General features: G+C 37.3%; 1 protein-coding gene across 1 annotated transcript in view; it reads right to left on the bottom strand.

The window, feature by feature from the left end:
* The window catches only part of spg (dedicator of cytokinesis spg), a 916,969-nt gene that overhangs the window by 327,762 nt on the left and 561,321 nt on the right, over nucleotides 1-27,886 (bottom strand). The window contains exons 28-30 of the mRNA XM_090372306.1: nucleotides 23,080-23,158; nucleotides 10,263-10,363; nucleotides 818-876 (exon numbers count right to left, since the gene is read on the bottom strand). Of these exons, the coding sequence (XP_090228432.1) occupies nucleotides 818-876; nucleotides 10,263-10,363; nucleotides 23,080-23,158 (239 nt within the window). The remainder of the gene's footprint in view (nucleotides 1-817; nucleotides 877-10,262; nucleotides 10,364-23,079; nucleotides 23,159-27,886) is intronic.

Here is a 27,886-nt window from a genome sequence, read left to right as displayed (position 1 = left end):
ATGGTTGAAGGCACTGCTAAATCCATTTGCTTGATTTTTTGTTTGTCTTTTATGCAATCGCGATAGTCTTTGTCGTTCTTTCACACTTGATACCTATATCTTTATTTTATTAGATTGGCTTGCTTGATACTTTTGACAATGCTCTGCATTTGACTTCGGCATTATTGAACACAAAGGCTATATAGCAGTGTGGCATTCAGTCCCTTTCACTAATCAGAAAATTATTGATGTGAAAACATCTATAGTGGCACCTAACAATGGAATGTAACAAAAAATGTGGATTGCAAAAATACAAATACTTGTATTGTTGCAATCATACTATTCAACAAATGGCTACAATCAAATGGGTAATTAGGCTATTGGCTTGGATTTTGCTAACCTCTTACAAACATTGATTCAGTAGAGTAACGGGCGTGTGCATAAAACATTACATCATTCATACTAAATATTTCAGATTGAAGTATGATGCTAATGTTGCTAACACTGATTCGGTAGAGTATGTAGCGGGCATGAGCATAAAACATTACATTGTTCATGAATTTGGTTCTAGCTGTTCAATTTTAAAACGTTACTGATTTTCGTCAAAGATGTTTTCACATAAAACATCTTTCGTGCATACAGAGTACACATGCAAGGTGTTTTTGTTTTTTTTTCAATTTAATGTGGCATAATTTACATTATATTTCCTTTTCAAATATTTAGAGGTATACTACTACAAAGATAAAAAGCATAATCTGTGATAATTGAAGGTACAGTCTAAAACACGTTCAGAAAAAAAAATTATAAAAATAAATAAAACAGATATGTAATTGCTTACCTAATTTATCCCACATTGCTAATATTTGAAAGCCCATCAAAACCCTCATATCTGAATACCTAAAAATAAATACTGCAAAATAAATATTATACACTATCATTATATATAAACATATACATGCTAACTCTTAGAAATCAGAATTCATAAAACTTATCTGTTCATCTGAAGTCAATTTCCTTCATTGAGAACACACAAAAATTCCTTCTAAGTTTGTTTCTGAAAGATTAAGAAATTCACCACAGATAGTAAAAACTCACCATTTTTGTCTGACTTTTAGAGGAAGTGTTATGTGAAGTGGAGATAATATACAGCTGCCAACCTCTCAGTTTCAAAAAGCAGCAGATTGTTAATTATCTAATAATGATCAGACTAAGCTGACACTAATCCCAGTCTTCTCCTCTCTCTCTCTCTCACACACACACACGCATGCACAAAATTCCAGCACCTTCGTAGCCAGGAGCGGCAGTGCATAGCACACACTTCTTGATTAGACCGGGGTTCGAGCCTGTGACCACCGCATATCCCCGGAGCAATATGGCCTTAGTTGCTAATGCTCCTAAAAATAACAAATAACAATAATAACAACACAAAATTACATAATGTTAACAAAATACAGGCTTCATTTTCTTACTAGATTAGGGAAGGCAGAGACTTTTTTGGGTTTTCTTCTCATTTTGGCTGAATTTGTCTTCTTGCATATGTACATATGCATTGGGAATAAGGAACGGTGCTCAAAAATTACTACTGATATGCTCTGTTTAAGGGATGCTCAGTGTGTCTTCTTGTAATGACTGTTGCCAGACAACAATGTATCAATGTCTTGTAATATTTTTCAATTATGCCATTATGTGTGTATACTACTGTTTTAAACTAGTTGTAATGTATTCATTGGATGTTTGATATTTTCTATATTTTATTCTCATCTGTACTGTAAATATTTATCTCCATGTGAGTCCCTCTGCTCATGCAGAATGGGTCTTCTCTTGCTCTGCTACTATATTTATGCTACATTGGCATTTATAAGAATGTCTAACATTTCTAAGAACATTTTTCATTTGGAACTTGATAACCATGTAGTCACATGCAGTAATAAAATATTTCCTCACTGAATAAAAGAACAGAATTTCATCTTACCCGCTTTTTTTTTTTTTTTTTTTTTTTTAAACTCTCCATGAATATAGCATTAGAACTATCTACGAATTAGTCAGAATCACCATTCATTTAGTTTGCTTTGGTATTCAGCTTCCAAAAATAAAAGTGAAAAATTTAGCAAGTGCTTGCCTTACAAATTATAACACGACAAGATGACCTCAGCTGAGGCATACCTGATTGAAGAATTATGTTCAATTTCAAAGAATGGAAAATTTGAGGGAAAAACACTTTACTTGAACTGCAAGAGAGGAAAATGAGCAGACTTTATGCAAGTGTATAAGTACATGCAGGTAATCTGTAAGAAATATACCTAGAGATATCCTTGCAGATTACCTAGCAACAATTACCTCCTTGCTTGAACTCTAAGATTTCTTGCAGCATAAATCTCATTCAGTAGTTCTTTTCTTGAGAATTTCATTAATTTGACTTTTTTTCAAAATTTCTTTGGATCTGCATGAACTGGATCTGCCAATGAGTCAGAGCTACTCACTTACTTGTGACACTTGACCGTTTTATTAGTCTAGTTAAACATTTATTCAAAGACAATGTGAACATGTGCTTCAAAACCTTTTTTGCTTCAGTGGCCCATTGACTGAAACTGTTTGAATGTCTTTCTTTTAGCATTTCTTTTTAAATAGAAGAAAATATCATCCAAATATTCACCCACTCTCAGAGAAAGGCAGCAGCCTACCCCCACCACTGCTTTTCACCACACAAATTAACCAGATGTCAAGAACAATAAAGTTTTAATAATATTATGTGTGTTGTCACCTCTTCTATTATAACTCTAGTTTTTAGGCTTAATGTAACAGGCATTATCAACACGAAATGCCAGATTTTTTTCTAAAGGAGATATACATTTTTTCAAAATATGTTTTTTAATGAACAAGTTTTTAGATTACTGTTAGTTTTCGTGAATAAAAAAATTAAAGGTGTTGCATACGCTCAGAAATGCTCTCTCAAGAGGGCGATTTGAAAGTCTAAAATGTATAAAACTTCACACAGCCTTGCTGCCTTCTTATTTACAATCTGAAGTAGAAGGAAATAAAGAAGAAACTTTCGAAAGCTGGAAAAGTCAATACAGGTAGTTCTCGACTTTATGAGTTAATTCATTCCTAGTGTGCGAACAAGTTTCGTAAACAAGTTTACGAAGCTTAAAAAAAAGAATGAAGAGAAAATTCTGAAAATTTATATGTTTTTTATACAATTGAAGATTTCAGTAAAGGGGAAACACATTTCACCATAATAACGCAAAAAACAACACAATTCCAGCTATCGGTATTTTCGCAAATGCAATAACATTGAGTTTACTACCCATTTATAATTTCTTGCAGTAACAGAAAAGCCCAATAAACCGGAAAGTGCAAATTGTTTTCACTGTTTTATGGTCGTGACCTCCAGAAATGTGCTTTAGAAAAATGTCACAAAGGCGTTCAAAATTGGTTCTTATAACAGAACATATGATAACGATAAAAGTGTAATGCATTTTAGTGATTTGAATTGGTAACTAATACAATGTGCACTATAAAAATGACCTTTTAGAGAATTATATAACGAAAATTTCAACTTCGAAGATCGTGGAACGAATTACCAAAAAACAATGTGTTATTGGGTTCACATTACGATATTTTCATAATACGATGGTGTCTCTAGAACGGATTAATATTGTGCAGCTGTATTGTATAGCTACGTGCGTAGTTTGAAATGCAGTATTTATGAATATTTAACATTCATTTTTTAGACTATAAAGCGTTTAGGGCATAGGCCTCAAGCTTGATGCATCAGTACTGATGCTTTTACACTATACTTATACATTCATTTTTTGCAATTAATGTTCATATTTTCGATTTTGTTGATATTTGATACTTTTTAAAAAAAAAAAAAAAAACGTAAACCCAGGAACTCGTAAAGTGAGAACTGCCTGTATATGCAATCATTAGGAGTTTTGTGTGGTCTATGAAAATATTTCCTTCATTCATTCTCATGGTACTATATCTGATCAACCAGTTGTTCATTATGATATCAAAGTATATGTCCTCGTTTTCCAGCCGATGAAAGGCAGCTGGAAAACGACAAAATGTTTTTCATAACTGCATTAATGTTGCTATATATATATTAGTTATGCATCAGAATTCGAAAAATTACAACAGTTAACATAACCATTGCGAAGGAAGTTTTATTTGAAATTAAGAACAGTGAATGTTGATATTCATAAACACATAATTCGTATGCATGGTAAAATCTCCAGTAGCTGTGTTAACTTAATTCAGAAATTTATAGAAAACAATTTAGATGGAAATCAATTGCTACTTGATGATGACTGCATTGATCCAGATTGTGAAGAGTTGCCATTTCACATGATACAGGGTATGTGCCAATCCTGGAGAAGTGAATTTGGAGGATCGCTATCCTCTGAGGAAAATAGAAAATTGGTACACCTGACAGAAATTTGTTAAATAGAGACAATACGAAGTTTTTAGAAATCTTCAAGTACCGTGTTAATAGACTAGAAAAGAATAGCGAAAGCTTAAAAAGCGGTACTCACCTTGAAATTAATCTGCGATGGTTTACTTAGGTAGCGTGGTTAGTGTTTACGTTGAATTGTTAAATTGAAAAATTAAAAGGGAGGGAAGTGAGTAAAAGTTGACTGAGTTAAATGGGCGCAAGGAAACAGAAGTGTACACATTGAATTCTTGGTTGTCATCGAAATAAAAAAAGAAGAATAATTAAAAACTATGTAAGTTTTTAATTATTCTTCTTTTGGCCATTGCCGAACACTTCTAGTCAACCCGCCACGACATTGACCAGCACTGCAATGTTGTGATTTTAGATAGGTCGCGCCACTACCGGCGATGTGCCTGGTTGGAGTCGAACATCACATGCTCTAATATCTCAGTCAACAGAAGCAGTGGATGTCTTTTCCATCCTATCATTAAAGCAACCATTTTGATGAATGACAAACGTTGGCAACATTCACATATGTTACAGCCACAAGCTTCAACATCAAACAATTAACTATTACATCACCCAGTTTCATATACATGACTGGCAGCACACGCCCTCATGTTCAACACTTAACTGTCAGTTTGACTGATGAAGGTTACCATAATAACCGAAAGCTTTTATACTGTATGTATTTAATATATGTGTGTGTTTTATAATTAGTATCAGACCTGTTATTATTTATTCTGTCTTCCGTTTCGCTCTGTGTCACACAATAATCCACAATGGTCCTTGAGTTTGTCACAGACATTCTCTCAGATATGCCAGACAAGCTGTACTTGCTACTGGGAGTCCATAACGCTGGTGGAACTGATATTCGGGTGACACTCAAGTCAAGTGGACCCAATTTCGGCGAAGTCCGGATGGTCTGTGACAGCCAAATCCTCTGCTTGCACCTTCACGATGGTGGGACTGTTAGTAATCCTGAGTATAACCTCCATGCGCAAGTACATGGTGGATAACTACCCAGGTGTGAACCAACGTAAGCAGGGGTCGAGGTGTGGTGCCCACACTACATGGAGGAACGCCGACCCTCTATGTTACCAGGCAGTACTAGGTGGTAGATGACTCTCATCAACCGGTGAAATACCACCACTATGCTTATTGGAGGCTTGAAGTGGTGGAACACATGTTTAGTCTCTAGAGCTAAGTTCCGGTCAACCCTTCCCTACTGCTTCCATCATGCAGTATGATTGATGACTTTTGAGGGTATGATGAACGTCGTGGCGAGATCCAATATTCCGTACATTTCGAGGGTACAGCTCTAAAACGATGTTCGCAGGCCGGCCGCTAGATAGTACACCGGACCGAACCTATTGGTAACTCTCTAGGAGGCTTCTGGATCAGCTAGTGTATAATCTTGTTACCTCTACTCTGCCAGATAGTGACTGGAGGGAGTCAGAGTAGTGTATGCGGGGAGCATTGTCGAGGCCACGTTATGTCAAGGATCTGGGTATATGCTTACCACGTGTACGCCATATCCAAAAATTTCATTACTTCATACAGCATGTCCCACCTGCTTTTTCTTACCATCGAATACACCATGAATTGTCAAACTAATAGAGCAAGCTTATCTGCGAAAAGATCTAAACCTCCTAAGCACTTCCTAATTCATTTCAATTCTAATCTCAATTCTAATCTCAATGGTGTCCATTTCCACTTGCAGTCTGCCAAACCGCATGTACTTTTTCTGACAGAATCTCAGTTATCAGTCGATTTCAACTACTGCTCATCTCAGATGCCCAAATTATTCGCTGTATGATTCCTTTCGCCTCAAAGGTGGTACTTATGCATATATCCGTTCTGATATTCCCTGTCAGAGACTTGGCAATTTGGAATCTCCTCTCTTTGATCTTAACTGGCTTAAAATCTCTCTACCTCATTGTGTCAAATTCATCTGTTGTCTCTATTGTTCTCCCAACTCCACTAATCACTTGGAGCTCTTTGACTCCCTCTCTTTGCAACTTGACTTTCTCCAGTCCAACTTTCCTAACAGTGAGGTAATTTTCCTTGGTGATTTTAATGTTCACAACTCCAGCTGGCTTCCATTTTCTAGTCACACCGACCCAGCAGGTCGAGATGCTGAGGCTTTTGCAATTACTAATGACCTAGCACAGATTGTACATTTACCTACAAGAATACCGGACAATCCTAATCATACAGCCAATACGCTTGATCTTTTTCTCACAAACAACCCTTCTAAGTACACGGTCGAAGTGAGAGCTCCCTTAGGCACTTCAGATCACAACCTGGTGATTGTCTCTTCTCCAATGGAACCTTTATCTCATGGCTATTCCCAACCTCGTGTTGTTGGGCATTACAAGAATGCAAAATGGGATGACCTGCGAGACTTCTTTTCTTCTTTTCCTTGGTCGGATTACTGTTTCAAAACTGATGCAATGTTTGCTCAGATCGTGTCGATGGAATTATTCTTGCAGGAATGGAATCCTTTATACCACACTCCACTTTAAAATCTCATCCTTTATCTAAACCTTGGTTTTCCAATAAATGTGCTAAGGCTGTTCAAGAGAAGAATGTTGCATATCGTAATTGGCTTGTTTCTAATTCTTCAGTGTCATTTTCTGTCTACACCAAAGCTTGCAACAATTGTAAAGCAGTTATTAATCAGTCCAAACTAGAGTTTGAACAGGCTAAGAGCAGAAAACTTGCTTCTTGCCCTAATGGTAGCCAAGCATTCTGGTCTCTTGCCAAAGCTATTGGCCGCAACTTTTGCCCATCTCTGCTCCCACCTCTGTCTAAACCAGATAGTTCTGTTGTCACTTCAGCCAAGGATAAAGCTGACCTGCTAGCATCCCATTTTTCTTCCAGCTCATGTATTAATGATCTTGGTAAAACACCTCCCACCATTCCCAACACGCTCCATTCAATGCCTCCTGTGGTCTTCCGTCAAAAGGATATCAGAAGGATTTTGATGAATCTTGATGCTAAGAAAGCTCCAGGTCCTGATGGTATTTCTCCATTTGTTCTCAAAACCTGTGCTCCTGAATTTACTTCTATTCTTTACCGCCTTTTTTCACTTTCTTATTCCAAAGGTGTCTTTCCTTCTGTTTGGAAATTTGCTCATATCCAGCCAGTTCCAAAAAAGGGTGACAAATCCCTCCCATCGAATTATCGTCCCATTGAAATTACTTCTACTCTTTCTAAAGTAATGGAGAAATCATTTAACCGCCAACTCTTAAACTACCTAGAAACCTTCCGCCTGATCAACGATCGGCAGTATGGATTCTGTCAGTGTAGATCCACTGGTGATATTCTGGCTTATGTTACCCATTTATGGACTAATTCAATGGAAACGTTCGGTGAAACACAAGTAGTTGCTGTTGACATCTCAAAGGCTTTTGATCGTGTTTGGCATAAAGGTCTTCTAAACAACCTCTCATCTTATGGTTTTCCAACTGTTTTTAGTAATTGGTTATCCAGTTTTCTCTCTAATCGCTCACTGAGGGTGATGGTAGATGGCTCTCTGTCTTCTAACTTCTCCACTAATGCCGGTGTCCCCCAAGGTTCAGTTCTTTCCCCCAACTCTTTTCCTCTTGTATATTAATGACCTTCTTCCATTGACTGGAAATCCTATCCATAGTTTTGCCGATGATAGCACATTGCATTCCACTTTCCATTTTGAGAAACCTTGTCCTGCTCAATCAGCTTTAACTTCTCGAAAATCTGCTACCAATTCCTTAAATGCCGATCTTCAGGTAATTCTCCAGTGGGGCAAAGACAACTTAGTTGATTTCAACCCTTCTAAAACTCAGTCTTGTCTTATATCTCGCAAAAAGGATTCTTCTGCTCCTATGCTTATCTTTAGTGACACTCCGATTTCTAGGCAAAATGATATATCTCTTTTGGGGATTACCCTGACTTCTAATCTCTCTTGGGACAAGCACATTACAAATATTGCTCCCTCTGCATCTAAAAAACTTGGTTTTCCCTTTCGCTCTCGCGTTATTTTTCTTCCAAACAGCTGCTCACTCTGTATAAATCGCAAATCCGCCCTGCCATGGAATATTGTTCCCACATCTGGGGTTGTGCCCCCAAAACCTCTCTCAGGCTTCTTGATTCCATTCAGAAGAGGGCAATTTGGTTAATTAATGATTCATCTCTAACAGAGTCTCTCCACTCGCTGTCTCATAGACGTACTGTTTCTGCTGCATGCCTCTTCTACAGATACTTCGATGGGCACTGTTCTTCTGAATTAGCTTCTGTAATTCCTGCTCTCTCTTTCAAAACAGTCCAAACACATGCCACCACCAGCCAACATCCATTTACTGTCCAACTTCAAACTCACAGAACCAACTTTTCATCTTCCTTGTTTATTCATTCAACTGCCGTTTTCTGGAACAACCTTCCTTCATACGTATTTCGTGAAAATTACAGTCTACAGACGATCAAGTCCAATGTCAACAAATATCTTCTTTCGTCTTCTCAACCTCCAAACCAAGCATGGTACTAAGTACTATAGGTTCTAATACCTCTCGTGTTTGGGGTTCACATAAAAAAAAAAAAAAAACAATAATAATAACATTAATAATAGATTCATGAAGAATTTCTGCTGATAATGAAATCAGGAGTATTGCTTCTCCTCTTGTAGTCTCTGTATGCTATTGTAGAAAGCAGTCGTCCAATAAATCCACAAAATTCTTGTCAAAGTGACAAACTCACAAGTTCCAGTCAATATCTGGAAAGTTAAAAATCCCCCATTAGAAGATATTCTGATTTACTGGCCCACTATTTCTCTGTATAACTGTTAATTATATTAATCAATCACTAAGCCTATAACACCTTACTACTCGCATTTTTGTTTTCCTAGGGCTTATGTCACACCAAAAACATTGCACTGGTCAGTTATGTCGACTGGATGCTCTACCTTAGATTTAGTAGATTAAACTAATTGCTGGTCATAGCAAAAATTTGAGCGCAGAAATTTGACCCTTGATAAATGGAAATGCAACAGAAGCACTAGACAAGATATATAACTATTATTAGACATAATGGTTTCCTTCTATGATATATCTGCCAATACAGAAAACAACATTTAATTTTGCATATCAGAAAGAAATGAAGTGTGCAAATTGTTTCCTAGAAATAGGATTTTCAATATTCTGTTCAGAATATATAATATTCAGTAAGAATATAATTTTTAATGCTATTAATTAATGATATAGGGTATCCCCAGTTTATTCTGTGACAGAGATTATTTATTTCTGCTCTCTGACAACAGGGGGACTGAATGGTAATTTCTGTATTTATAGTAACATAAATGCAGTGATTTCCATTACAAGAGTATTAATGGAAATCACTACATTTACCATTTCACAGCATCCAATTAGTTTCTTGTGTGGAAAGGAAAGAAAGTTCATCTGAGATTCATTTAGGTATTTTGCTGTTGGTAATATCAACAGATGGTCCCACTGTACAGAATTTAAAACATCTCCAAAATGCAAATATAAACCTACATTAGCATTTTTATGATAAATCTTAGTACACAGAATTTGTCTTTGTATTATATTATAGTAAAATTTAGGAAATTTATGCATTTCATCAAATTCTAACATTAGTACTACCACAATTTCATTCATATAAAGAGATAATTTATTTAAAAACAAAATTTTTTAAGAGAGTAAATTATTGATGTTGTACTATTTATGGGATTGCCACGTAAATTAATTTAGCTTACAGTTAAAACAAATTGCTCTTTAATTTACTAAAAAACTGGAAGCACAGCAATTATTATTAAAATATTATTCCAAGATTTGGTTTTATAATTACTTACTTTGCTAATATTTTTTCACGTTTCAACTCTGAGAAGTTTTCCAATTGTAAGGATGGCTGTGTAAGGAAGGCTACTGCTAGAATAAAGTAGTTACTCCAAAGCTGCATATTTAAATAAATCAAATATATATATATATTAATATAATTATTATAAATTTTTAAGTTCATATAAATTAATGCAATAGCATAATTTCTATACACACAAACTAGGATAATTTCTATACAGTAAAGAAGCTAGAGTTGTGCAATGGCATCATGACATAACATCTCATATTGTGAATTCCTTGAAAATGAGTCACCTATCTCATTATATCTCGAATAAATAATGCTTTCCCAATAGATAAGACTATTGTTACTTATTCTCAGTGAGTCACCCAGACAGCTATTTCAGGGCTATCTGGCCCCTTGTCAGTGAGTGGGTAGGCACCCCAATGGTACGACAGCTGACAACCCAACTGTGAATTTCACAATATGAGAGTATAGTAGTTTGATACATATAAGATTAAGGGCTAAAAAAGTCTGCCGCAAAAAAGTCTCAGACTCATTTTTCAAAAAGATGGATTGCAGAAAACATACATACTCATAATCCATGACAATGCCATGCCACTACAAGCAATGACATTTTGGCAATGATTCAAGCAAAATTTTTGCAAAAGGTTTTAGCACATTTACTGCTTAGTCCAGGCTAAGTCATATAATTACCTATTTGAATCAGTGATATGACATCTGTTATCATTTTCAGTTATTTTCTGTGTGGCAATCATGCAGAAAATATAGGGAAGCTTAACCAGCAGACATTATTCAAAATTTTATTCCAGAGTTACACCCATGACTCAGTTAACAACTCTACTAATTCAATGACACAAACTCAGTTGACACCAGAACTAACAAAATGTAAATGTCAATCTAATTTCTTCTCCAAGGGAAAGAATACGAAAGAAAGGTAATTTCTTTCGTATTTACCTTTATATTTCATTTAAAATAAAAAATGATTCCCAATAAATTGGATGGAAATACAATTTCCATTCAATTTATTGAGAATCATGCTGTAGGGACTTGGTATATTCATAAAGAAGCAGATACTCCTCATTATCCTTCAATAAGCTTCCGTGAATATTTTTGCTGGTCTTGTGTAATATTTTGGTACCATTACTTTTCTTTCCACTTCCACAACATCAATAATCAGCAGTCTTTTGACATCTGTTGCATCTATCAACATTAGCAAAAATTTTTTAAGCCACTTGTGTGTTCACATGGTCTTATTTTGTATTGGATAATTGATGAATTTTCATTGATATTACTTCAATTGCAGATAAACTTAAAATAACTTGTAAAAGATGCAAACAATAAACTCTTGTTTATCCAGCTCCAATGGTATTTAAGAGTTTCTGAATAATCAAAAATTCTGGATAATTTAGAATCTGTTTCAGCACTACAACTACAATTAGTTTTTAATGCCTTAACTGTTAAACACATTAAAAACCAAAACTCAAAACATAGTAACTCAGTAATTATGTTAAAAATGTTAAACATATTGAATAATTTTTTTCAATGATCTAGAAATCAGAGTTCTTTTCGAACATTTTACCATAAATAATTCATAAAAAACAGTATTAAAGATTTAAATTAGTAATTAAGGATAATTTTGATCCTATTGTATTTTGTATTTGTGGACAGCAGGATTCAGCTGTTTCGAAAATCTGCTTTAGATCTTTTGCTATAAAATAATCAAATGTTACAGTCAGCTACAAGTTAGCATTCTATGTGGAAGTTTTCAGAACTTTGTGAAGAATAAAAAAATTATTTGCTGCACCACAGAACAAACTGCTTAGTGTGTAACAGAAAATATAAAATTTAAAATATATAATAAATAAACAAAAAATGGCATCAATAATCGATAAATAAAGCTAAAAATATTCATAAGAATACTATCAATGTGAATTTTACTATTACTTAAGCACAGTTCAGACTTAATCTACATCATCAATTGTATTATAAATTAATTACTATTACAGAAACATAACTAAGTATCAACATTGGCATAGTTGGTAACTGGTGGCATACTCTATAAGAAGAAGGCTGGCCAACCTTTTTAAGGTAAACACATCACATATATTTAAAAAGCATCACATGCCATTTGGAAATGGGGGGGGGGGACCTAGAAGTTAGCTGAATTAATTTCTTATAAAAATTTATGCCACCAAATATTATTGTTAACTATGTAAAGGAATTTTATACAAGCACTACTAGTAATAATAATAACTGGGGGGCTCTGCCCTCTGATCGCTTCTTGTCCTTGGCTTTTGGCAGAGGTCTTTTATTCTGTATACATCACTGTAGTTCAAGGAAGTTGGAATCAAAAGATTTAAGGAAGAAAACTTTAGAGCAGGGGTTCTTAACCTGGTGCTCGAGAGCACCACTGGGCTGCTTAAAAAATAAATTTTGCTTGTGATTGATCTTAAATGAGTGCTCGCTAGCACCTTCACTTAAGCTAAAAAGTTTTTATATATAAATTTTTGTAAATAAAAAAGGTGTTCTCTATTTCTCAACTTTCTGGATATTCTACAAAAATACATGCCAACCTATGCTAGCAAATAATTTTTTTCACCCGTCTCATATTCTACGAAATGGTATAGAATCATATACTAATGTTATAGAATTTGGTAGCCTACAGTGGATACAGAACTTGACTTCAACAGAAAACATGCAAGTGGCCGCCAGATAGATTTACCTTCGTCCTATCAAGAACCTCGGTAGATACGCTTATTAATTAAGCCTACATAACAGGCTCATAATAAAAAGAAATTTTATTTTCTCTAAGAGATACTCTCCAACCTTCTTAGAAATAAAAACGAAAACAGCTTTATAAGCTGTTTTGCCTCCACTGCATTCATGATGTATGATAAGAACTTGATAGTTAAAACGCACTGTTATCGATGTTTCTCTTGGAAATATTTTGTAATTTAGTAAGAAATATTTTTACAAAATACTTTGTTGAAAGTACGATTATTGTTGCTGTAGTGTCGCTACAAACCGAGGATACTGCCTCATGCGATTCTCAGTTTCTCTTTTATCAGGTTAGAACAGGTTTCTGCCAGGTTACGCTCAGTTGCGCTGTTGCAATAGGTACTGTATATGTATAGTGCTGACTTTAAGGGTGATGAAAGTGTTATAGTAACAAATCTTTTGATTTTGTGTTCAAATGCTTAAATATATTTTCTTTTAACAGATTTAACTAAAGTTACTAAACCTTTTCAAAATGGATAAGTTTTTCAAAAGAAACAAACAAACATAATGAGGAAAAAAATGATGCATTAACACTACCTTCGCAGTCATCTGATTTAGACCTACATGTTTCAAATGCCAAGAAACAAAAAATTAAAAAAGTATGCATTTCAGTCCTCTTGGGAATATGATTATTTGATAATAGTAGTGGAACTGGTGTAATTTGCTTATTATGTCAGGCATGTTTGACTGGCTATCGGAAGTTGAATTGTGAAAGACCAAAAATGCCATAGGAATTTTCAGGAACCTTTTCCCAAATTTAGTGATATTATAAAAACTAAACTTCAAGAAGGAAAAAAGAAACTTGAAAGATAGAAAAATATTTTAAATTTAGGTCAAGCTAATAGTAGTAAAGTAAAGTGTTAGAGAATGAAGTTTCATTTATTTTATCAAACATAACAGCAAAGAATTCAATGCTTTACACTAGTGGTGAAATAATAAAAAAAATATGTAGTGTCATCATTAGAAGTGCTTACTAGAAAAACAGAGATCTACCTTGATTAGCTTCAGCAAAAATATTCCTTTGAGTAATGATACAGTTTCAAATCGAGTTCATAAACTGTCAGATGTAATATTCAATGAATTATTACATAGAATCGAAAGTTGTGTATTTTTTTCACTAGCTCTTGATGAGCCGACTGATGTTTCAGGCATATCACAACTCATGTGCTTTGTTTGTTTGATTCAATATGATGGCAGACGTGAAGATGACTTTTTAGCTATTTTGCCACTTAATGGTCATTCAACTAGAAAAGATGTATATGATGCACTTATGAAATTCCTCATAGTGCACAACTGATCAAAGTAAATTTGTATGAATTGTTACCGATGGTGTGCCTTCAACGACAGGAAAAAACAAAGGCCTTATTGCTAATCTTAACAGAGATGAAAGGATACCTAATTTTGTGCATTATCACTGTTTTATTCATATTGAGGGCCTTGTGTTCACAAATGAAAGATCATTGTTTGTTATTTAGTTTTTAGGAGCATAGGGGGGGCACCTCCGTAGCCAGATGAGCAGGAGCAGCAGTGCGTAGCACACGCTTCTTGATTAGACCGGGGTTCGAGCCTGTGACCACCAAATGCAGAGGATGCGGAAAGGTCAGGAAATGACCACCGCATATCCCATGAGCAATATGGCCTTAGTTGCTAATGCTCCTAAAAACCAAATAACAAACAAACAAACAAATAAACAGGAGCATAAGCAACTAAAGCCATATTGCTCTGGGGATATGTGGTAGTCATTCCCCGACCTTTCCGCATCCTCCGTATTTGGTGGTCACGGGCTCGAACCCCGGTCTAATCAAGAAGCGTGTGCTACGCACTGCTGCTCCTGCTCACCTGGCAATGAAAGATCAAAAAGATATTATAGGATGTCACAAATTCATTGTTAAGGTCATTTACCATTTTATTGCTAGATTCCTAAATAAGCGACTTCTAAAAATATTTTTAGAAGAACATCAAGCACCACTGGTCCTTGAGGCTGTCACATACATTCTCTCAGATATGCCAGACAAGCTGTACTTGCTACCTGGGAGTCTAAAACGCTGATGGAACTGATATTCGGGTGACACTCAAGTCAAGTGGACCCAATTTATGCAAAGTCCGGATGGTCTGTGACAACCAAATCCTCTGCTTGCACCTTCACGATGGTGGGACTGTTAGTAAACCTCCATGCACAAGTACATGGTGGGTGACCACCCAGGTGTGAACCAACATAAGCAGGGGTCGAGGTGTGGCGCCCGCAACACATGGAGGAATGCCGCTTCTCTATGTTACCATGCAGTATTAGGTGGTAGATGACTCTCATCAATCGGTGCAATACCACCACTTTGCTTATTGGAGGCTTGAAGTGGTGGAACCCATGTTTAGTCTCTAGAGCTAAGTTCCGGTCAACCCTTCCCCATCTCTTCCATCATGTAGTATGATTGACGACCTTTGAGGTTATGATGAACATCGTGGTGAGATCCAATATTCCTCACATTTCGAGGGTACAGCTCTAAAACAGTGTTCGAAGGCCGGCTGCTAATTAGTACACTGGACCGAACCTATTGGTAACTCTCTAGGAGGCTTCCGGATCAACTAGTGTATAATCTTGTTACCTCTACTCTGCCAGACAGTGACTGAAGGGAGTCAGTCCGAGTAGTGTGTATGCGGGGAGTATTGTCAAGGCCACATTATGTAAAGGATTTGGGTATATTCTTATCGTGTACTCCATATCCAAAAATTTCATTACTTCATATAGCATGTCCCCACCCACTTTTTCTTACTATTGAATACACCACGAATTGTCAAACTAATAGAGGAAGCTTATCTGCGAAAAGATCTAAACCTCCCAAACACTTCCTAATTCATTTCACAAATATGTGGTCTCAATTCTAATCTCAACGATGTCCATTTCCACTTTGCCAAACCACATGTACTTTTTCTGACAGAATCTCAGTTATCGCTTGATTCAACTACTGCTCATCTCAGATACCCAGATTATTCACTGTATGATTCCTTTCGCCTCAAAGGTGGTAATTGTGCATATGTCCGTTCTGATATTCCCTGTCAGAGACTTGGCAATTTGGAATCTCCTCTCTTTGATCTTCTTTATCTTAAAATCTCTCTACCTCATTGTGTCAAATTCATCTGTTGTCTCTACCGTTCTCCCAACTCCATTAATCACTTGGAGCTCTTTGACTTCTTCTCTTTTCAACTCGACTTTCTCCAGTCCAAATTTCCTAACAGTGAGGTAATTTTCCTTGTTGATTTTAATGTTCACAACTCCAGCTGACTTCCATTTTCTAGTCACACAGACACAGCTGGTCGAGATGCTGAGGCTTTTGCAATTACTAATGACCTTGCACAGATTGTTCATTTACCTACAAGAATACCGGACAATCCTAACCATACAGCCAACACTCTTGATCTTTTTGTTACAAACAACCCTTCTAAGTACAAGTCGAAGTGAGAGGTCCTTTAGGCACTTCAGATCACAACTTGGTGATTGTCTCTTCTCCAATGGAGCCTTTATCTCATGGCTATTCCCAACCTCGTGTTGTTTGGCATTACAAGAATGCAAAATGGTATGATCTGCGAGATTTCTTTTCTTCTTTTCCTTCGTCGGATTACTGTTTCAAAACTACTAACATCAATGTCTGCTCAGATCGTGCAGGTGAAATTATTCTTGCAGGAATGGAATGCTTTATCCTACACTCCACTTTAAAATCTCTTCCTTAATATAAACCTTAGTTTTCCAATACATGTGCTAAGGCTGTTCAAGAGAAGAATGTTACATATCGTAATTGGCTTGTTTCTAATTCTTCAGTTTCATTTCTGCCTACACCAAAGCTCGCAACAATTGTAAAGCAGTTATTAATCAATCCAAACTGGAATGTGAACCCGCTAAGAGTAGAATACTTGTTTCTTGCCCTAATGATAGCCGAGCATTCTGGTTTCTTGCCAAAGCTATTGGCCGCAACTTTTGCTCATCTCTGCTCCCACCTCTGTCAAAACCAGATGGTTCTGTTGTCACTTCAGCCAAGGATAAAGCTCACCTGCTAGCATCCCATTTTTCTTCCAAATCATGTATTAATGATCTTGGTAAAACACATCCCACCATTCCCAACAAGCTCCATTCAATGCCTCCTGTGGTCTTAGGTCAAAAGGATTTTGACGAATTTGGATGCTAAGAAAGCTCCAGGTCCCGATGGTATTTCTCCACTTGTTCTCAAAACCTGTGCTCCTGAACTTACTCCTCTTCTTTGCTGCTTTTTTCACTGTCTTATTCCAAAGGTGTTTTTTCTTCTGCTTGGAAATTTGCTCATATCCAGCCAGTTCCTAAAAAGGGTGACAAATCCCTCCCATTCAATTATCGTCCCATTGCAATCACTTCTACTCTCTCTAAAGTAATGGAGAAACCAATTAACTGCCAACTTTTAACTACGTAGAAACCTTCCGCCTGATCAATGATCGCAAGTATGGGTTCCATCAGTGTCGATCCACTGGTGATATTCTGGATTATGTTACCCATTCATGGACTAATTCAATGGAAAGGTTTGGTGAAACACAAGCAGTTGCTCTTGACATCTCAAAGGCTTTTGATCGTGTTTGGCATAAGGGTCTTCTAAACAAGCTTCCATCTTATGGTTTGCCAACTGTTTTTTGTAATTGGTTATTCAGTTTTCTCTCTGAGGGTGATGGTAGATGGCTCTCTGTCTTCTAACGTCTCCACTAATGCTGGTATTCCCCAAGGTTCAGTTCTTTTCCCCACTCTTTTCCTGTTGTATATTAATGACCTTCTTCCATTGACTGGAAATCCTATCCATAGTTTTGCTGATGATAGCACATTGCATTTCACTTTACATTTTGAGAAATCTTGCGCTGCTCAATCAGCTTTAACTTCTCGAAAATCTGCTACCAATTCCTTAAATGCCGATCTTCAGGTAATTCTCTAGTGGGGCAAAGACAACTTAGTTGATTTCAACCCTTCTAAAACTCAGTCTTGTCTTATATCTCGCAAAAAGGATTCTTCTGCTGCTATGCTTATCTTTGGTGACAGTCCGATTTCTAGGCAAAATGATATATCTCTTTTGGGGATTACCCTGACTTCTTATCTCTCTTGGCACAAGCACATTACAAATATTGGTTCCTCTGTATCTAAAAAACTTGGTTTTCTCTTTTGCTCTCGGCATTACTTTTCTTCCAGACATCTGCTCACTCTGTATAAATTGCAAATCCGCCCTACCATGGAATATTGTTCCCACATCTGGGGTGGTGACCTGAACACCTCTCTCAGATTTCTTGATTCCATTCAGAAGAGGGCAGTCAGGTTAATTAATGATTCATCTCTAACAGAGTCTCTCCACTCGCTGTCTCATCAACCTACTCTTTCTGCTGCATGCCTTTTCTACATATACTTCAATGGGCACTGTTCTTCTGAATTGGCTTCTATAATTCCCGCTCTCTCTTTCAAAACAGTCCGAACACAAGCAGCCATCAGCCCACATCCATTTACTGTCCAACTTCAAACTCACAGAACCAACTTTTAATCATCCTCATTTATTCATTCAACTGCCGTTTTCTGGAACAACCTTCCTTCATACGTATTTCCTGAAAATTACAGTCTACAGAAGTTCAAGTCCAATGTCAACAAATATCTTCTTTCATCTTCTCAACTTCCAACCCAAGCACGGTACTAAGTACTATAGGTTCTAATACCTCTCGTGTTTGGGGTTTACATAAAAAAAAAAAAAAACCTGCATTCTGATCTTATTACCCACACAGTGGTTCATTCAAAAGGTGCTGTCCAAAATTTATGAGGTGTTCGAAGTAGTAAAAGCTTTTCTGATAGAAATCAATAAATAAAACGTTTTTAATGATTTTAAGATTACACTTTCATTCATGGTTTACATATTCAGTCATTTAAATGTGTTAAATTTGAGGCTACAGATAAAAGATAAATTTGTGGTAGTCTTATATGAAGAGATTATTGCATGTAAGAAAAAACTTTTAAGTTGTTGTTTGTTATTTGGTTTTTAGGAGCATTAGCAACTAAGGCCATACTGCTCCGGGGATATGCGGTGGTCATTCCCTGACCTTTCCTCATCCTCTGCATTTGGTGGTCATGGGCTCGAACCCTGGTCTAATCATGAAGCGTGTACTACGCACTGCTGCTCCTGCTCACCTGGTTACAGAGGTGCCAACTTTTAAGTGTTTCAAAATGAAGTTTTAAAAGGAAATTTGCTTCATTTTCCTACTCTTAAAAAATGTCTGGAGGAAGTGCTGGGGAGTACCCATCATTTGAAATGAATGTAATCAAAGATCTTAGTGACCAATTCCAAGAAAAATTTGAATACTTGAAAGCACACCTCCCAAAATTTGAATTAACAATAAATTTCAGAAATTTTGAAATCATTAATTTGGAACAAATTTTTAAATTCAAAATTCTGTGGTTCTGACTGCAAAAAATTTTCTTTATTACAAAGAGAAGCATTCAAAGTACTTTCTATGTTTGGATCAACGTGCACGTATGAAAGTGTTTTTTCATTAATGAACAACATCAAAAAAAAAAAAAAAAAGACAAGATTGTTGACATCACATTTGGAAGAAAATTTGCGATTATCTCTTTATAATGGGGAAATTAATTTTATAAGCAGGGTTCACACTGATAAGGTAATATTTAAGTAAGAGATAAAGTAATAAATCGTGCAAAAATTTTAATGAGAAATGTAATTCTTATATGCATAATACAGGTAAAAAATTAATTTAAAAAAATGCATTTTTAATTTTTAAGCAAGAAAATCTATATTTTAATATATGGTGCTCACACATTGTAAGCTGCAAAATCTTGCTCACTTAAAGAAAAAGGTTTAGAACCCCTGCTTTAGAGCTAAGAGATAGTTTTTATTGTTACAAAACATACCTCATCTCAATTCATAATCTCTTGGAATCGGTGATTGCCAATCTAGGTTGTGGCCTACGTTAGCATATCAAACATCATAGATTCCAGACTGCATTACAACTGCATTGGACATCCCTACTTTTGTATGCAGGCTGTTTTACCAGAAGTGTGTAGTCCTTTTGAAAAAAATTGCATGGTGCTCAGCTGGAATTTTCCACTTGCTCCATCATCATTAAAATTATTCTCTAATTAGTTCGTAACCTTTCGGGAACCTTTCAAATTAGGAAATTATGTAATTTTTTGCCTGTGAATTTGTAGTGACGCAATTCCCTCGCTCACTTGTACCAGGTGACCCGCATCTTCCTGATAGACCTCATTGAGGTCTATCAGGAAGCGGCCTGATAGACCTCATTGAGCAACAGAAGACAGCGATAGTTAACCTGAAGGATTATTTCCAGAAATACACAGCAGCACTCCAGCAGGCCAAAAGAAAGAGAGACAAGCGGTATACCCCACTCAACCTAAATGAGGAGTTCTCTCCCAACCAGGAGACACAAACAAAGCTAGAAATATGGGCAAAGAAAACACTCCATGGCAGACACTACAATGATCTCCATCAAGATCACATATATAAAACTGCTTCCAATGTAGGGCTCATGAGCAGGATGCTCTTCCTCGAGATTGAAGGATTCGTGCTTGCCTGGAAGTATAGAAAATACATCACCAAGGAGCCCACAGTGTTTGATGACACATGTCAACGATGTCAACACATCGTTGACATGTGTCATCAAAAATCAGAAATGATCCAACACATCACTGCAGGATGCAAGGTGAACACCCAGACTGAGTACACTCATAGACCTGACCCGGTAGCCAGGATAAAAGAACAGAAGCTAGCAAGGAAATACCAGTTGATCAAAGAAAGTGTAAGAGATCCAAGAATGGGAAATCAACACCAGGAACTACAGAAAATACATCGCCAAGAAGCCCTGAGTGTTCGATGACACATGTCGACGATGCCAATTGGCCTCAGAAATGATCCAACACATCACTGCGGGATGCAAGGTGATCACCCACACTGAGTACACTCGTAGACATGACCCGGTTGCCAGGATAATACATCAGAAGCTAGCAAGGAAATATCAGCTGACTGAAAAAAGTGTACTGTACTACAAGTATGGACCCCAAGCAGTACTAGAGACCCCACCCCACAAGCTCTACTGGGATCGCGCCATAATAATGGATAAGATAATCCCGCACAACAGACTGGACATAACCCTTGTGGACAAGATGGAAAAGGCTACCTATCTGATTGACATTGTGGTACCCAACACTGGCAACCTGCAGAAAACCCATGGGAAAAAAATCAGGTACACGAACCTAAGACAAGAGATCAAAGAGATGTGGCATATGCAACAAGTAACGACCATCCCGATCATTGTGTCAACCAATGGTAATGGTCCCAAAGACCCTACATAACAGCCTAGCAGCAATAGGTCTCCCAGCGAACACCTACAAGGAACTCCAGAAAGTTGCAATCCTGAACACCTGTAGGATAGTCAGAGTGTTCCTCAGTAGAACTTATATTTCCATTGAAGAAAAGTCAATGTGTCGGTTTAAAGCTGCCATAAATGCTCTTAGTGGGGGATAACATAGTGGGTTATAAAGTTAAATCTTTAGTGGTTTATCACTCAGAAAACCTCTAGGCTTTTAGGGGCATTGACAAGAAATTGCTTCCTGTACACTTCAGGGCTAACTCAAAGGTATGGGTGACAATAACCATGTTCAAAGAATGGTTTATAAATGTGTTTGTCCCTGAAGTTGAAAAAAATTGCTTATAAATGTCAGTGGCTTTTAAGACATTATTGCTCTTTGACAATGCTCCCGGTCATCCTAAATATCTAGATGATCTTCAACGTCAATGTGGTATGCTTCCCTCCAAATACAATGGCTTTGAATCAACCAGTGTGCCAGGGAGTTATCTAGGCACCCAAAGCTTATTATATATGGATAACATTTTCTGAGGTGGTAAATACAACAGAGAAAGGGAAGATGGATCTGTGGCAATTTTGGAAGACGTTTAACATCCTTGATGGAATGAGCTGGAGTTGGGTTATGCTCTTCCTTTTTTGGATACCCTTGTTCAGCACGAGGGCACGCACTTAAATATCTCAGTCCACCGCAAACCGAAGTGGATTTCCTCAAAGATGCATAATGAACAACTGCGGGCAGAAATGCTGAAATGTGGGGGAGCCCAATCATGCATAAACCACATGCATGCTAAGCGTTTTGTAAAATTCAGGAAGGCCTCTCTGTGTTTGATGGAATGGATTTCAGAATGGATTTCAAGAAACACCGAACATTTCTTGAAATAGAAAAGTTCAAGATTGCTTTTTTCGGTTTATAGCGAAATTTATGAAGAGGGAAAAAAAGCATACAAAACAATGTGATATGAACTTGTGATGAAGATCAAAGAGTTCATATCACATACTACCTCCCTGAACTCAACTCAGCCAACAACACCCTTCGATTAATGTGTCTTATTAATGCTTCAGATTTATTTTAAGTTACCTTCAATTCGTCATCTGAAGTGCATAGACTTTGATTCACTGTGTGGTTTGGACCAATTGTCTTAAAAACGTACCTTTGGTTTTGATTCCCTTAGTAACCTTTATAAAGCCTACATGGTGTATGAAATAAATATCAGTTTTTACAGTACAATAACATGCATTTTTTCTTCCTCTTATATTTTCTATTCTTATGTGCCACTCCAGATACTTTACCGCTGTCCCAAGATCAAGTTTTTATATGTAATGGTACATAACTATTTTTTTTCATTCTTCTGAGGATGTGGTTTTTGTAATTTTGGCATATCAGGGATATAGATAATATTTTATTAGTTATTCCCAAGTTACGTAAAAAGTCCTGGAACATATGTTGTGGACAGACAGCTTGTGCACGCACACGTTACAGTATAACAGTAAGGTAAAGCCAACAATACAAACGGACCTAATAATTCCCAACTAGCTGTAACTTAAATCAATATTTGTCAGAAAGCTAATTTACTTCATAGTATATTCAATATTATGTCATCATGTTTAATAATATTATGACTTATTATAAATATTCAAAGTTTATAATTTACCTGTTCATCAAATGAAGAATCTCCTAAAAAGTCTGTAGTAAGAGGCTGAGAAAATTCTTGCAAGGCACAGAGCACTACACTGCAATATAAACTCCCAATTACAACTTCATTCATATAGCATTTCAGAGTGTTCCCAATTAAAATTAACTGCTGAATTGACAGTAAAGAATTAAGCCTTGGCATTTTAGCAGAACCAAACTCTCAATTACAACTTCATTCATATAGCATTTCAGAGTGTTCCCAATTAAAATTAACTGCTGAATTGACAGTACAGAATTAAGCCTTGGCATTTTAGCAGAACCAATCAGTGAACATTTTAAATGCTATTTATATCAGTAGAAGGTATAACAATAAAGTAATGAAATTAATTACATAACGAACTTAATTTTACTAGTATACAAGTCACTGAACCCGATCTTTTCTGTCAAGTCCATTTGAAAAGTCTTGAAACCAGTAATGCTACCACATACAAAACAATAAATATACTTTTCAAAGCATGAAATGTGTGAAAAATCATCTGCCATTTCAGTAATCTTTAACAGTACTGGCTGAAAAAAAACAAAAAGGCTATTCTCTTTGGGATAATGCTCCTTCACATGTCAATTGTGAGGAATTCAGGAAAAAAAAACAAAAAGGGGGGGGGGGGGGGGGCACAAAGGTCATATTTTACTATGGAGCATAACATCCCTGAGCCAGTCTATTTATGGGGGGGGTTCTAGAATGTCTAAAGAGACAACACATGTGAAAGTTTTAAAGTTCGATTTGGGGGGGGAGAAGAAAACATGAATATAGGTAAGTATTTTCACAGGGATGGGATACACTTAAATAGAAGGAGAGCAAGAATATTTGGTGGGTCAGAAAACTGCTAACTTGGAGGGGTACACAAACAAATAGATGAACAATAGCTGCAGGTACAGGATAAAATGATTCTTGCACTGATTCTACTGGAACCAGCAGCCTGGAAAAGCAAGGTGTTGGGGATTTCAAAAAATGTGGGGGTTCTTGTGGAAGAATCAAATACATGGGCTGTGTTAGGGTTACTAAGAGTAAAAACAGTTGCAGGTATATCTTTTTGGCTTATAGTGAAATTTATGAAGTATACTAATGTAAGGCGTATAGTAAATAAATTTGATGAATCTGAAGTGCTGATTATATTATCAAACACAGGCATTGTGGGGATATCAGAGGCAGGATCTCAATCAGATATAAGGGATTCAGAATTTGAATATGAGGAGTACAATGTGTACAGAGGGATAAAGGGTGCAGTGTTAGGACAGTTTGGTGTGACATGAGCACTGGGAAAACAAAAAGGAAGATAGGAATGTGTTATAGGCCTAATGACTATGATGAGTACATCTGGGTACCATATACACTCATGGAGACATCTGATGGCTGCAAGCAATCAGATGTCTTTATCAGGGCTCATAATGGCATGAACAGATATCCCAACTGTATCATCCTTAATCTCTGGACCAAAGAAGGTGAGGAGAGATCATATGGACATTGCCTCCCACTCTGGCTAATTCTTACAAATCTCAATTCTCTGAGGAATATGTTTCCCATTAAGAGCTCACATCTGGTGAGTATGGGCTTGGCACACCCAGGGTCCTGAGCTGGATATCATCATTCTTCTCTTTCTTGGTGATTCCCTTCTACCTCTCTCGATCTCTCTCTCAGGATAATTCAGATATATTTTTTGGCTGGTGCAGCATAAGCCGCAGGCTCCCTTGCACTACATGGCTAGTAATAATAATAGTAATATATTTTCAACAAATTACCAACGATCTGAATAAATTCAGCAAAGATAAGCTTTACAGAAATAAAACCCAAGAGAAATGTTATCAATTGACGAATTTGTGATGGACACCTTCATGGAACCAATGAATGCATTTCTACAAATAATTTTGTATAACTTCAGAGAATGCATATAATTTTATAAACTTTGTGTATCACCATTTGTATATAAATAAAATTCTGTGTAAATTTCTTGGGTCAAGCTTGCATATACTCTACTTGTCAATTGTTTCGCATGTGGTACCTCACACCTCAGACTGTAAATCACACACCCTCCTGGCACACAGCCATCCTGGGCTGGGCCACTTTTTGTGGAAAAATAAACAGATGATGATGGTAATAATAATAATAATAAACTACCCTGTGTACTTGGTAGCACTACCAGTCACAGTGTGAACCCCTAGTCAGGGAGAAATAATATAAGAGCTATAATAATAATAAACATCAGACATAACAACAACCACTCAGTGAACTTGGTAGCAATACCCGTCATGAGGTAGAACCCCCTCAATCAGGGAGAAATAACATAACAACAACAACAACAATAATAATAATAATTATTATTATTATTATTAAGCAGAGGAGCAAAGGATGCAAGAAGCAATTAACCATAGATGCTGCAGTTATGGAGCAAGCCTTCAAGAAGCACCGCAACCTATACACGGCCTACATCGATTACCGCAAGGCCTTCGGCTCCATACCTCATAGCTGGCTAATAGAGACCCTGAAGATCTACAAGATCAATCCGATTCTGACATCATATGAGCAACAATGGCGAAGTGGAGCACCATCATTAAGGTCGAGAACATCACAACCAGGCCAATCCCCATTAGAAAAGGACTCTTTCAGGGAGATGCTCTAAGCCCACTATGGTTCTGTCTAGCACTCAACCCGTTATCCATCACGCTCAATGGCAGCAAGTATGGATATAACCTCAAAGAAGGAAGAAAGAACCTGTACACCCTCATTCACCTGATGTACTTGGATGACATCAAGCTCTACACGGCAACCGAGAAGCAACTCCAGCAACTGCTCTGGATTAACGAAGAATTCAGCAAAGACATCAGGATAGAATTTGGTCTAGAAAAATGCAAAATCCACACACTGCACCAGGGAAAATTAGTTGGCCGAAACTATCAGCTGCTGACTGGTAAAGAGATCGAAGCTATGACAGAAGGAGAGACCTACAAATACCTAGGGATGATGCAGGCTGAGCAGTTGGAACAAGCAAATCAAGAAGTGCCTGACCAAAAAATATCATCAGACTAAGAAGCCTGCTGAAAGCAAAATTGAAAAGAGGGAATACAGTTAAAGCCACAAACACCTATCCAGCTCCAGTACTTACGTGTTCGGTGTCATAGATTGACACCGAACATGTATCGAGCTAGCACCGAGCTAGAAGATATCATGTGAAAGTCAAGGACAATGATAACCAAGAGTCGCCAACACCACCCGAAGTCAGCAGTGGAGAGAATAACAATACCTCAGAAAGGGGGAGGGGGAGGAAGAGGCTTGATAGACCTGAGAGAACAACAGAAAACAGCGATAGTTAACCTGAAGGATTACTGCGAGAACAACACAGCACCACCCCACCAGGCCATATACCCCACTCAACCTAAGCGAGGAAACCCTTCCCACCCAGACGGTACAAGAAATGAAGTTAGAAAGATGGGCAAAGAAGACACTCCATGGCAGACACTACAATGACCTCCATCGAGATCACATCGATAACACTGCTTCCAATGCATGGCTCACAAGTGGGACGCTCTGCCCCAAGACTGAAGGATTCATGCTGGCCATCCAAGACCAGGTAATCAACACCAGAAACTACAGAAAATACATCGCAGAGCACAAGGTGATCACCCAGACTGAGTACACTCATAGACACGACCAGGTAGCCAGGATAATAGATCAGAAGCTAGCGAGGAAATACCAGTTGACCAAAGAAAGTGTACCATACTACAAGTATGAACCCCTGGTAGTACTAGAGACTTGAACCCACAAGCTGTACTGGGACCGTGCCATAATAACGGATAATTCCATTCCGCACAACAGACCGGACATAACCCTTGTAGACAAGATGGAAAACGCTACCTACCTGATTGACATAGTGGGGTCGAACACTAGCAATGTCCAGAATGAGGAAAATGAACCCATGAGGAAAACATTAGGAAGTACACGAACCCGAGACATGAGATCAAGGAGGTGTGGCATATGCAAGAAGTACCAACCATCCCAATCATCATGTCAACCACTGGTATGATACCAAAGACTCTACATAGCAGCCTTACATACACAGCAATAGGTCTCCCAGAGAACACCTACAAGGAACTCCAGAAAGTAGCAATCCTGAACACCTGTAGGACAGTCAGAGATTTCCTTGACCGACAGCAACACCAGACATTACAACCACCCTGTGTACTTGGTAACAGTACCCATCACGGAATGGAATCCCCCAATCAGGGAGAAATAATATAAGAGCAACAACAACAATAATAATAATAATTATTATTATTATTATTGAGGTGGTCTGTTTCCTTAGACCACCTCAATCGGCAAATAATGCCACATTACCTTGACAACAATGGTGCAACACTGGAGGCTATCCACACAGCTGTATACTGTGCTGCTGTAGCAGCCACTAGGATTAATGGAAAAGAAACGAGAGACAAAGAGGCAGAAGAACCGAAAACAGAAGGAACCACCAGCTTGGGAAAGAAGACTTCAGCAGAAGATAGAAGAATTAAGAGTCAAGATAGGTCAGTTGACCCAGTACGAACAGTGTAATAGAAGTAAGAAATTGATTGGAAAGGTGAAAAGCATCCTCAAGAGAGACAGCATCCACAGCAAACAAGAGACCAGAAATCAGAGAATAGGAGAATATTTAGACACACTGAAGCAGAACCTCCTTGCACTCAACAAGAGACTACACCGATACAAAGAGAGCTCCCAGAGGAAAATAAACAACCGAATCTTCGATAAGAACCAAAGAGCCTTCTACAGGAAACTGGGT

This window comes from Mastigoproctus giganteus, chromosome 4 (genome assembly GCF_048544385.1).
Source record: "Mastigoproctus giganteus isolate SK-2022 chromosome 4, ASM4854438v1, whole genome shotgun sequence".
NCBI classification, from domain to species: domain Eukaryota; kingdom Metazoa; phylum Arthropoda; class Arachnida; order Uropygi; family Thelyphonidae; genus Mastigoproctus; species Mastigoproctus giganteus.
This window is presented reverse-complemented; position numbering and strand designations above follow the sequence as displayed.